General features: G+C 39.6%; 1 protein-coding gene and 1 long non-coding RNA gene across 2 annotated transcripts; both read right to left on the reverse strand.

Moving 5' to 3' along the window:
- Nucleotides 1-550: 550 nt before the first annotated feature.
- LOC125201505 (GDSL esterase/lipase At2g40250-like) lies at nt 551-2,035 on the reverse strand. The gene is made up of 3 exons (XM_048099654.1): nt 1,427-2,035; nt 1,030-1,339; nt 551-938 (listed from the first exon to the last, which is right to left on the reverse strand). Exons 1-3 carry the CDS (start codon nt 2,033-2,035, stop codon nt 736-738), a joined length of 1,122 nt encoding a protein of 373 aa, XP_047955611.1. The 3' UTR covers nt 551-735.
- Nucleotides 2,036-3,387: 1,352 nt separating this feature from the next.
- On the reverse strand, nt 3,388-4,391 carry LOC125214615. Its single transcript, XR_007175140.1, has 3 exons — nt 4,360-4,391; nt 3,914-3,982; nt 3,388-3,419 (listed from the first exon to the last, which is right to left on the reverse strand). It is a non-coding gene; the product is annotated as an uncharacterized LOC125214615 (long non-coding RNA).
- Nucleotides 4,392-13,198: the final 8,807 nt, after the last annotated feature.

The following is a 13,198-nucleotide window of genomic DNA, read 5'->3' on the forward strand; positions in this document are numbered from 1 at the left end:
GACTTAATATTTTAGAAAATAATGGGAGTATGAATTGATTTGTCGATCTAACTTGTTAATTAGGCTTGAATTTTTTTCGGGCATGTTAATTTCATAGATGCATATATAGAACCGAGTTGATCGCGCTCGAGTCGGCCGGTTCAGAATGCACCGAGCTAGGAAATTATAACCCAATGAGGCTCGAATTGTTGTTTATTGTGCAATTTTTCAGGTTAGGCTGGCCCTAGCCCACTAAAATTTTGAATATTTCGGCTTAAAATTTGGTTGGTTTGGGCCGGGTCTTGAATTTAAGCCCATTGAGGCATACTTGTTTTTGCCAGCCTTAATGGGAGTGGCCTAACGGAGGTAAAAGTATTGAGTGATCGTCGATGTATATACACATGAATATGCAATATGAATATATGAATACAAGATTAATTTTTTCTTCGTCCAATCTGATTAGTGTGGTTGATTTTGTTTAAACCATAACCCAATTCCGTGTGTGATTAAAGTAAATAGTAATGCAATATATCAAAATTGACTAAACCTTAAATTGGAAAGAACGTGACAATTCTCAAAGACAAATTTATGAGGAATGTTATACCAATTATGATGATGGGAAAATGGAATCATTCCCGAAGATAAAGTATAAAATGAATAGACTAACAAAGAATGAAGCTAGCTGGAAAACAAATTATTAAATGGAGTAATCTAAGAATGATTCTTATCTAGTAGCTAGCCATCATTATATAATTCTTAACCAGAATTAGGGTATAGACGACGAAGTGGTCTGGCCTTGAAATTGTTTGTAAGAGCTCTGTAAGCAGCTTCTGATGGATTAACTGAATCCCAAAATACATACTCCGAATGAGCATTACATGCAATGGATGCTACATTGCAAAGTGGCCCCAACTCCTTCGTACCACTTCCACAACATCCCTTTAGTGTAGTCTTGAACCCTAATTCACAAAATTAATTATAAACACATTTTACATATATCATTACATGAAATATACACTACTTATGTTATGAAAAGTGGTAGTAGCTCACCAAATTTACTAGGCGTGTCAATCATATCCATCATAGGAGTGAAGAGATCCATATAAATAACCTTGAGTGTTGGCATTGCCACCATCATCCTTTTTATTCGAACCTCGAGCTTCGCGTTGTATTCCTTTGCGTCCGCGTTGTGCTTCGCTTTGCACTCGCGCCTGAAAAGTTCACCTGTCAAATTTCCACTTTTCTCTGACGGCGTGGACGAGGGCAAGGGCGGTGGAAAGACGGTGGTGTCCATCGGTAGACACCCTAGCGGCGGAAGCCCAATGATAGCTATATTTTTGGCACCAGCATTGTACAATTTCTGCATAAACCCGAATTATTTATTAACATATGAAAAGGTAATGAATGATAGACGAAGAATATAATATTATTATAAAAAAAAAAGTACTTTAACAAAAGTGTCTAGGTTTTTGAGAAGCATGTCATGGTAGGCAGGTAGGGAGTACTGAGCCCTAGTGGTTGGCAACAAATAGTAATTGTCAATCATGTCACTTGATCCAGCCGAGACCACAAACAACGCCCTCTTCACCGTCGCCGTCGTCTTTTCGAGCCCGAATTCCTCCTCCATTTTCACAAACGCCTGTTCAAAATTTTTGAACTGTTTGTCCAAGTTGAGGACGCCGACCTCCGCAGCTGTCAGGTCGTGGAGGCCGGAGCACGCGGACGCGAAGCTGACGCCGGTGGCGAGGTCGTCGACGTCGAGGCTTGAGTCGGCGTAGGCCGGCAAGAGGTCCTTGATGCGGAAAGCGGAGGCGAGCATGTCTCCGGGGAGCTTGCCGTTGCTGAACCTTCCGGTGTGGCTCTGGCCGGGGAAGTCGATTCCGTAGGGTTTGTGATTGGCGCGGCAGATGGTGACGAGCTTGTTGTTGTTGCCGGAGTCGAGGATGGAGTCGCCGAAGGCGTATATGGCTGTTGGCCGGGTGGCGGCGGCCGGAATGATTGTGATGGAGAGGAGGAGGAGGAAGAAGAGAAGAGGGAGATGGCCATTCTTCTCCATTTTGATGCTGCACTATGAAATTCAAGCAAACTATGAGATTACGCATATTTATACACAAGGAAGGAGAGAGTGTGGGTGGCATTTGAAAGTTTCAAGGCAAGGATGGCCAATTCAATGATTGAGTATAACCTAGATCTGTTCCTTCGATCGATGGGGAGAGCTAATAATAGTTAATGTACTAGTCAATCCTATATGTTAGGAGATGTATTTGATTTAGTATTTGATTCACTTATATCCTTGTGTTGTATAGTAGAGAGTCCTCCACATATTTAATTATTATGCATTACCGCATTAAATGTCAGAAAAGTAAATACAACTTTCAATGTTCTCAATCGGAGACCCATATTTCACAACACACCTCTATTTAAAACAAAGTCAAATAATTTCTTGAAACTCGCACCAGGTCAAACTGAGACAAACTTTGTAGGACGAAGGGAGTAGATAATTTAGTTATAAATGTCTATGATAGTGTTTATATCTTACTTGTTGTTAGGGCTAGGTAGATGATCGGTATGATTTTTTACCAAACTGAACAAACCCTCGGTAGTGAAACTGACTAGAATCAAACAGGTTAATCGATTTACCGATTTCAAATGCGATAAAAAATTGCGCTGCCAAAGTTCGAACTATAGGCTTGCAGAGGAAAGTCGTACATGCGTACCAACTAAGCTATATATCAAAGTTGGATTAGAGCTTACTATGTATGCATACGAGCGAAAATTCGATGAGTATGAATTTTAAACTTAATGTTCAACAAGGCTACATTCAATTTTGTAGAAGCATGTTCAGTGCAACATAACGAAAGTAATTTTCAGCTCTCATAAGTTTAATAAAACTGTGATACTCCCTCCCTCCCAAAGAAGATGACTCCTTCTTTGGGCGGCATGAGAATTTATGCAATTTTATTTTGTGTGTAAAGTGGAGAGAGTAAAGTAAGAGAGAGAATAAAGTAGAGAGAAAAGTGTTTCTATTTTTTGTAACAGCCCGACATTTCTAGGGTATAATAAATGCGGCGACTACTACTTAGGCGAACTTAAAGCGACAAAAATGTAGACTAGGGTTTCAATTAAAGAGATTTACCCTAGCATTTAATGAAGTATCAAGGCAAAAGTCAACGGCTAACTCACGAGAATCAAGACTTAATAGAATAGGCTCAAAAGTCAAAGGTTTAGCATAATTCCAACAAAACGCAATAATTCCCCTCATTCCAAAACAAAGAATTAAGTTCACCACAACCAAAAATGATAGTTTCAAATATTCAGCGGAAGCATATCAAGAGAAAAGCGGAGCCATGTATGAAGACACGACTACACTTATAGTTCCAAACATCCATTTTATTCGATTCAATCTTCTCAACACCACCGACCGCCCATCGCCGCTCAACCTGCACATAGGGAAAACACATGCAGGGCTGAGTATTTTAAACATACTCAGTGGACTCATGCCAAAACATTTTATAGTTATGCCACCCTTACCATAGTGAACTCGAGTTTTTGCATTTATTGAAAGATAAGCATCGAGTCACAAAAAAAAATATATCATGGACTGGCCAGTCAAATAATACCTCCCATTTTCTCATCAATCATCATTTCATAGTGCGACGAAAGTGTGGCCACACTATTCGCCCACGAGATCGGCCGACTAGCAAGGACGGCTCCCGATCTCCCGTGTACACTAGCCTGATAGGGTTTGCGGCCCTACTCAGACCCGAATTCGTTTTTATAGCCACTGTAGCCTAATGGAGCGTACTCACAATCTAGGCATCAGGCAATCACAATATCCAAAATAATTTATAGGCATGGCATAACAGTTCAATCCACCCTTATTTCTCCAACATCATAAATTTGCACATAGAAGAGAGTTTAGAATAAAGCCCACCTCGATTTCTTTCGAGTTCAACAAAAATGCACTTCTTCTTGATATCCCACCGGGAACGCGAACTATCACCTTTAGTTCATATTTTTCAAATAAGTCTCAAATCATGGATTAAAATAATGCATGATCTCTCGTTTCCCTTTTCCCTTCGATTATTTCCAAAATCAACAATCAGAATCAAAGTACGATTATCATATCGTTTTTATCACACAACAACTCCAGATTTATCATCAAATCGTGTCACGCATGAGTGTTTCCCACACACAACACACGCACACACACAAACACACATACACGCCTACCGAGGCGTGCACACACACACACACGGTCACACACACACATGCATCCAAATTCACCGATTAATTTCCCCCTTCACTCGTTCTAAATGCATGTGGACTCAAGAACACCGATTAATCGGTAGAGGAAGAAAAGATTAATAATAGAAGTACCTTTTCTTGCAAAAACAAACGGTAGAAACAAGTAGAATCTTGATTCTTCAATGAATTCTTGAATTTCAGCTTCAATTCTTCTCCAAAAGATGAAGAATTAATGGAGAAAGTAGGAGAAAAATTTGAGAGAGAATGGAGAAGTGGGAGACGGTTTTTCCAAGAGTGGGAGGCGTGATTTTGGTGTGCTAGGGTTAAGTCTCTCACTCTTATTTATAGAATGCAAGATTTAATCCCACAATTAAATAATTAAAAGATTGGAGGAGATATGGTAGTTGTAATTGGCGTGATTTTCTAGGAGAAATAAGGGGATTTTGAATTTCTATGCTATTTATTTAGCATATGATTTAATTTGGATATTTCACGGAGTAGAATAAAATATCACGGAGCAAGATAAAAATAATAATATTTCTCTCAAAAAGTAGAAAGTGGCGTGACCTATTGATTCTCCACAAGGAAATCAATTTCAAATATTGTTTAAATAAGATATGGCAAGATCTTCTTGGATATGGCTAGATATACTAGGATATTTGAATTTATTTATGGAAGAGAATAAATAAGGGATCCAATAATAGAATAAAATAATCCCTTCTCCCATAAAATAGGAGATTTCGAAAATCTCCATGAAACTAGTAGGGGCCGAAAATTTCATGGAATATATAGGAATATTCGGACTTTGGATTTAATTCGGATAATTATCCCAAGCAATAATTAAATCCAAGAAAAATAGGATTTCTTTCCAATAAATAGGAGGGTCGAAAATTCCACATACTTAAAAAATGCTCCTATTTAATTCTCACTCATCCCTTAGAAAAACAATTCACCAAAAATATTATTTCTTCCCACATCAAAATATTCACATATTCGAATTTCCACCTCCATTCCACATTTTCCAACGACTTTGACCATTCCACGGCCACGTCATATTTTCCACCATGTTGACTATTCAATAGCCACGTCACATATTCAACAAGTTTATCTCAACTCAAAATCGCAATTAGGTCACATAGAATATTGCAATTAAATCACTCATCAATTAATTCCACATATCATAGCATTAAAAGCATTTAATGCAAAAATTTTTCACGTCACAAAATTAGGGTTCGAAAAAGCGGGGCGTTACATCCTACCACCCTTAAAAGAAATTTCGTCCCGAAATTTGGTACCTTCATGGAAAAAGTTCCGGGTACAGTTCCATCATCTTATCCTCGAGCTCCCACGTGGCTTCCTCGTATTCGTGGTTTCTCCAAAGTACTTTCACGCTAGCAATGGATTTATTTCTCAAATTCTGAACCTTTCGGTCCAAGATCATTTGGGGTCTCTCTTCATAGCTCAAGTCGGAATTCAACGCGACTTCTTCGTAGTGAATCACATGCTTCGGATCGAACACATATTTTCGCAACTGCGATACGTGAAAGACATTGTGCACGTTTCCAAGACTTGGCGGTAGCGCCAATCGATAGGCTACGGGTCCTATTCCTTCTAGAATTTCGTAAGGCCCGATAAAACGTGGTTTCAATTTTCCTTTAACACCAAAACGTGTTATCCCTTTCGACGGGGACACTTTAAGAAAAACCTTATCACCGGCTTGAAATTGTAAGTCGGTTCGTCGGACGTCAGCGTATGACTTTTGTCTGTCCTGGGCTTCCTTTATTCTCACACGAATTTGTCGAACAACTTCAACCATTTCTTCGACCGCATCGGGTCCTAGCACCCGTCGCTCTCCAACTTCATCCCAGTAGAGCGGCGATCTACATTTTCTTCCGTATAAGGCTTCATATGGCGCCATGTTGATTGTTGCTTGGAAGCTGTTATTGTAAGCAAATTCAATTAGCGGTAGTACGGTCTCCCAACTTCCACCGCGGTCGAGTATCACGGCTCTCAACATATCCTCGAGAGTTTGGATCGTCCTCTCGGATTGCCCATCGGATTGCGGGTGAAATGCCGTGCTAAAATTCAATCTTGTTCCAAGCTCGCGCTGTAGACTAATCCAAAATTTCGATGTGAACTTCGGGTCACGATCGGACGTAATTGTCACTGGGACTCCGTGCAATCGCACAATCTCCTTTATGTAGATCCGAGCCAGCTTGCTCGATCCATGGGTTACCGGAATCGGTATGAAATGCGCACTCTTGGTAAGGCGATCTATAATCACCCAAATTGCGGTGTTCCCATTTAGGGTCTTCGGCAAGGCCGTCACAAAATCCATGGCGATGTGCTCCCATTTCCACTCGGGTATCTCCAATGGTTGTAATTTTCCATGCGGTCGTTGATGTAATGCCTTCACCTGTTGGCAGGCTAAGCAACGTTCTACAAATGCCGCAATATCTCTCTTCATGCCATTCCACCAAAAGGACTTTTTCAAGTCTTGGTACATCTTCGTGCTTCCAGGGTGAGCAGTGTATGGAGTTTCATGAGCTTCGCCCATGATCTCGTTCTTGAGTTCTTCGTTGTTTGGCACGCACAACCTTCCTTCAAAGGTGAGGGCGTTGTCGGACTCCTCACTAAATTTTCCGGATTCGCCGGTTCTCACTTCAACTCGGATTTCCTCTAGTTCCGCATCCATCCGTTGCGCTGCAACGATTCTCGTTTTTAGATCTGGTTTAACCACCAAAGTGGCAATTCGCTCTTCCACTGTTTCGGGTGCTCTTATCACTTCTAATCGCATTTTGCTAAATTCTCGTATCAAGCTCTCCTCTTCCGTTAGAAAAGTAGCTATTTGCGAATGATCTCTACGGCTCAAAGCATCTGCCACTACATTTGCTTTGCCGGGGTGGTAGTTGATGCCACAATCGTAGTCCTTCACTAATTCGAGCCATCTTCGTTGTCGCATATTCAAGTCTCTTTGCTCGAAGAAATACTTTAAGCTCTTGTGGTCCGTAAAGATTTCACATCTAACTCCGTAGAGATGATGCCTCCAAATCTTTAGGGCATGTACCACTGCTGCTAACTCCAAATCGTGCGTTGGGTAGTTCAACTCGTGTGGTCTTAATTGTCGTGACGCGTAGGTGATCACTTTATTATTTTGCATCAATACGCATCCTAATCCAACCTTCGAAGCGTCGGTGTAGACTACGTAATTCACTCCAGATTCGGGCACAGCTAACACTGGCGCGGTTGTCAACTTTTCCTTCAAGAGTTGAAAGCTTGCTTCACATTCTGGGGTCCAATTCACCTTGACTCCCTTCTTGAGTTGTTGCGTCATTGGTCTCGCTATCTTGGAGAATCCTTCAATGAATCTTCGGTAGTATCCTGCCAATCCTAGGAAACTCCGAATTTCGTTTGGTGTTGAAGGCGACTTCCATCGTTGTACCGCCTCAACCTTGGCGGGGCCCACTCGGATTCCTTCTGCCGACACAATGTGTCCTAGAAAATTCACTTCCTTCAGCCAAAATTCACACTTGCTGAATTTGGCGTACAACTTCTCGGTCCTCAACGTTTCCAACGTGATTCGTAGGTGCTCCTCATGCTCCTTCTCGTTCTTTGAGTAGACTAGTACGTCATCTATGAAGACTAAAACGAATTTATCCAAGTACGGATGGAATATTCGATTCATCAAGTCCATGAACACTGCTGGGGCATTCGTTAGGCCGAACGGCATCACAACAAACTCGTAGTGTCCATATCTTGTACGAAATGCAGTCTTCGGTATATCCTCCCTTCGAACTCGTAGTTGGTGATATCCGGATCTCAAGTCCATTTTTGAAAAGACTCCTGCTCATCGAAGTTGATCAAACAAGTCATCTATTCTCGGCAGTGGGTACTTGTTCTTGAGGGTCAATTTGTTCAACTCCCTATAGTCGATACACATCCTCGTTGATCCATCCTTCTTCTTGACGAAAAGCACTGGTGCGCCCCACGGCGAGACACTAGGCCTAACGAAACCTAGGTCCATGAGCTCTTGAAGTTGTATCTTGAGTTCCTCCAATTCCTTAGGTGCCATTCGATACGGTGCCTTAGATACGGGTGCGGCTCCCGGCTCGAGATCGATCGTGAACTCCAATTGTCGATTCGGCGGCGGTCCAGGTAGCACTTCGGGAAAAACATCTGGGAATTCTCGCACGACAGCGACGTCTTTCACTCTCCTTTCCTCCTTCTCCTCTTTGTGGAGATAGACAAGATATGCGGGACGTCCTTTCTTCATCATCGCGGTAGCTTATAGCGCAAAGATTATAGAGGTTCGTCGGTTCACCGAGATTCAATGGTATACGGTGGGTTCCTTTCCTGGAGCTTTTAGAGATATTTCTTTCTCCTTACAACGAATCGTCACAAAATTTGTAGTCAACCATTCCATCCCTAAGATTATATCGATATCCTCCATCGTCATAACTTGCAAATCGTGAGCGACTAACTTAAGTTCTCCCATAACAATTTCTACGTTCGAGTATGTTCGAGAGATTTCTATCGTCCCACCCACTGGTGAAGACACCATCATCTTATCGATAAACAATTATCACGTTAATAGTCATGCCTTGATCATAAGCTATTCGCACACATATTTCCTTTCTCAAGAGATTATTGTTTAAGTTCGATCTTCTAGCAGCTTGTGACAGGTAGTTCGTTGTTGCAGATGATCTAACGTCTCGTTTATTGGTTATGTCGACGCTTTTAGTTGGTGTAAAAATTTCCGCGCGTGATTCGAAAGCACCATTCTAACATTTCCTTGAGTCTAGTATCAATAATTCGAAAATTGATCAAACAGTCTTACTTGGATAGAAATTGATTTCAACTCGAAAAAAACACCACCAAAATGTCTTTCATCGGGAGGCTCCAAACTTAATCAAGGAAACAAGGATAATATTTCTAGCTCGACACTTTCAAATCTCATCATTGACAATTGGTTTGAAACAAGGCGAGGACTAAGTTCCGTTGAACTTAACTCGTCCATTCTGAGAATTTTAAATGGGTTTAGAGGGATCAAGTAAAACCCATAGAGCTTGAGAATTTACTTCAGACGAGAGTTCGAAAGAACATGAGGTAGGTCATGAAAACAGGATGAAACTACCATAAATCTCAAATTCCATAGCAGACTGCCCGATCAAAATTTGCAAAAATTCCGGACAGCAATGAATGATATCGTTCAAACATGTCAAAGCCTAAAACAATCAGTCGCGGCAGAATTTAGAAACATAGACAAATGTCATGAAGTAGCACTATCAATGGTTCAATGACATCATGTTATTGAAAAATGTAATCACATCAATGGATTCACGGGTTTGTTGAGGGCAACCCAAAGTGATTGGAACTTTTCAGAAAATTAACACGATCAACCCCGTTAACGAAGAAGAGAACATCATAGCCTCAACTTGGTGTTGGCGAAAGAAAAATCATTGAGCTACAAAGAATTTCACTTCTGCAAGAGCGAACTGGCGAAATGAAGAGGTGAACAAAATTTCAAGTAGAATATTCCATCATTTGAATAAATCAGGTCTGGAGATGTGATCATACTAAAGGTCATAACTGCAAACAACTTTAGGATCAAAGTTCAATGACGGAGGCTCGTAAATTCAAATATCGTCCTTATGAATGACGAATTAAAGAAGACCACTCAATCCCGATGTCCAAAGTTACAAGGGCAAACACCAAATTTTCAAGCCAAGTGAGTCATGACTCGTTATAGGAAAAGAAATAATGGATATCACTTGCAAATTGTGAATCAACCAAGGCGTTTAAATAGACAATGGCTCACGGTTATTCAAAATGTCCCGAAAAGAACTTAGGATCCAAGTAAGTACTGTTGATTTAAAAATCGGTCATTCAAGCTACGAAGGTCGCACTCTCTCGCACATTTTTCGCGAGCATGAACGTGGTAACATCGTTCTATGGAACCGTGGATTCCAAATTGAGATTCATCGTATCATCGAAATTAATAACTATTTTTGATGGCCGCATCTTCAAAGTCTTCTTCTTGCCATGCCACATGGTCATTTTCGATTGCCATTATACACGCGATCTTAATGTGTCATAAACGTCGTCGTATTTGTGTCGCGTCGCCACTTTGGCAGGGTATGCAAGACTGCATAGTTTTATTAGCTCTTAGGTATGATCTCACCATTGTAAGGATACACCAAGTTCAACATATATATATTTTCGTTGGTTTTGTCACTCAGGAAAGTGATATTGCAGTTGTCATCTTGCAACTGAGTTCTAGCACGTTCAGTCTGGCCTAAGAATGGCCTACTTCTTAGGCACTCTATAATTTCAAGCATAGCTTGAAGTCTCACACTTCAACGTATATTCGATCATTACTTAAATGCTATTCAAGCTTCATTGGGCTTCTACGTTCGCAACAAAGTTCACACATTTCACTCTCGAAGTGATTCTATACGATGCCTTGTACTTCATTGGTCACCGGCGGAACCAGCATAGGGCCAAACCCCCGCTCCAGCGGGGGCTTGCCTGGTGCCGGCAGCCCATTTATACATAGGAGAGTTGAAGAGGTGGGAGCGGAAGGGGGAGAGAGGAGACGCAGCGCAGAAAGAAAGGGGAGGCGGAAATGGGGCGTAGAGGAGAGAGAATAGGGAGGAAGAAAATGGGAGAGAGGGAAGAGGGGTGCGCATTGGAGAGAGAGAAGTAGTTTTCTACTATTTGTCAGTTTTTTTTTTAAGTTTTGGAGTAAATCTCATATCCCGATAGACTAGGGGAATTTTTACTTTTAAAATTTAGTTTATTCTTAAAAACTTTTGATAAAACTGTATTAAATTTGTGCATTTTATGTGATAAAATATTGTATTATTTTCTATATATATATAATTCATTTAATTATTTTATTTTCAAAATGTTTATAATCATAATCTCTAATTTCTATTAATAAAAAAAAATTACTCTCTTTATCCATCATTTAAAGATGTATTTTTACTTGCCATAGTTTTACATTGTTATTTAACTTTATATTTATAAAGGTTAATGAACGAAAAAGTCAGTGGATGTTGAGTTTCATTTTTATATATTAATATTATCTGTAGTAGAATGTGAATATTATGAATTAGTGAAATATGAGACATGCTTATTAAAAGTAAAAAAAATGTACATGTGTCTAGAAATAACGGACAATCCAAAATGACGAAACATGTTAGATTTTGGCTGATGAAGGGAGTAATTTATTTCTAATTCATTAATTCAATACTGATATTGTGACACTATTAGAAAAGGCTATTCGCTCTCGAAAATAACTAGGCTACCGGTGCCGCGCTGACATATTTTTTGTTAAATTTCAGCACCGGCTTCTTACAATTCCTGGTTCCACCACTGGTTATCACCACATGAAACTTCATTCATATATTGCACAATCAAACATGTTTGTCATATAACCCATTTGGTGTTTCATAACAAATATCGTAAATCGATATATGTGAATAGCAACACTCAATCCATCAATCATTCATGGAATCGCATTTCATAAATCATGCAGTTCATGCGCATGTACATCACAATCACAGCTCGCAACCACACGCGTATCATGCTTTGCCTTTCACAGTTTCATAGTCATGAAATTTCAACCACATAGGCACAAAGTTTTGTCGTTCATGGAAGCAACATGTATTTCCTTCAAGTTAATTCTTTAGTTTCGCAGAAGTGATAACAAATCTCAACATCAACCAATACAAGTTCACAATCATACTTCAATATCCATCACATTCAACGCATTCATGCCCCATTGTTAAAAACATTTTGTATATTCTCATAATGTCTCCCATTTTATATCTTCACAACATTTTCCAAAAGCCATAGTATTTACTTCACATTTCCCATAGGTATTGTTTCACATACAATCAAGAAATCACAGTCATATAGGATTTCATTCATCCAAGCACATAGAAGTCTAACACGTATTCGCCGATTTTCTTTATCGAGTAAAATACAAGTTCACTTGCACAACATCATTCATCATTCTTGGCATAATCGCACTTAGCAATTTCATATCCATGCATATACATCATTTCACACTCCCAAGCAATATATATATATATTTTTTTTTCAAAGACGTCATATTAACTTCTATTACCATTGAAATATTTTCATTTTCACCAGAGTAATATTCCCATCGCAATTTCCAACATCTCACAATTCAAATCAATACTCATAGATGTCGTTCATCACGAAAATCACAAATCATATAGAATCTCATTTATTCGATTCATAGCGATCTTAATCGCAAATCACTTGCATAACAGCATTCATCTTTTATTTTGCATAATCATAATCCGCAAATTTCAATTGCATGCATAATCATCGTTTTATACTCCATCACAAATTTCCAAATATCACAATAACTCACATTCGCTTCAACTTCCAATATTTCATAATTCAAATCAATATTCAAGAGATACTTGTTACCTCGTTCATCGTGGTTGAGCGGTGATGAGTCGTGGTGTTGAGTCTTCGACGATTATTATTTAATCATTTTCCCCAAATTTCAGATTTTATTTCAACAAGACTCTTGGGTCCAGAGCGGAAAGAACTGAGGCTCTGATACCAACTGTAACAGCCCGACATTTCTAGGGTATAATAAATGCGGCGACTGCTACTTAGGCGAACTTAAAGCGACAAAAATGTAGACTAGGGTTTCAATTAAAGAGATTTACCCTAGCATTTAATGAAGTATCAAGGCAAAAGTCAACGGCTAACTCACGAGAATCAAGACTTAATAGAATAGGCTCAAAAGTCAAAGGTTTAGCATAATTCCAACAAAACGCAATAATTCCCCTCATTCCAAAACAAAGAATTAAGTTCACCACAACCAAAAATGATAGTTTCAAATATTCAGCGGAAGCATATCAAGAGAAAAGCGGAGCCATGTATGAAGACACGACTACACTTATAGTTCCAAACATCCATTTTA

Source organism: Salvia hispanica, chromosome 1 (assembly GCF_023119035.1).
Source record: "Salvia hispanica cultivar TCC Black 2014 chromosome 1, UniMelb_Shisp_WGS_1.0, whole genome shotgun sequence".
In the NCBI taxonomy this organism is placed as follows: Eukaryota; Viridiplantae; Streptophyta; class Magnoliopsida; order Lamiales; family Lamiaceae; genus Salvia; species Salvia hispanica.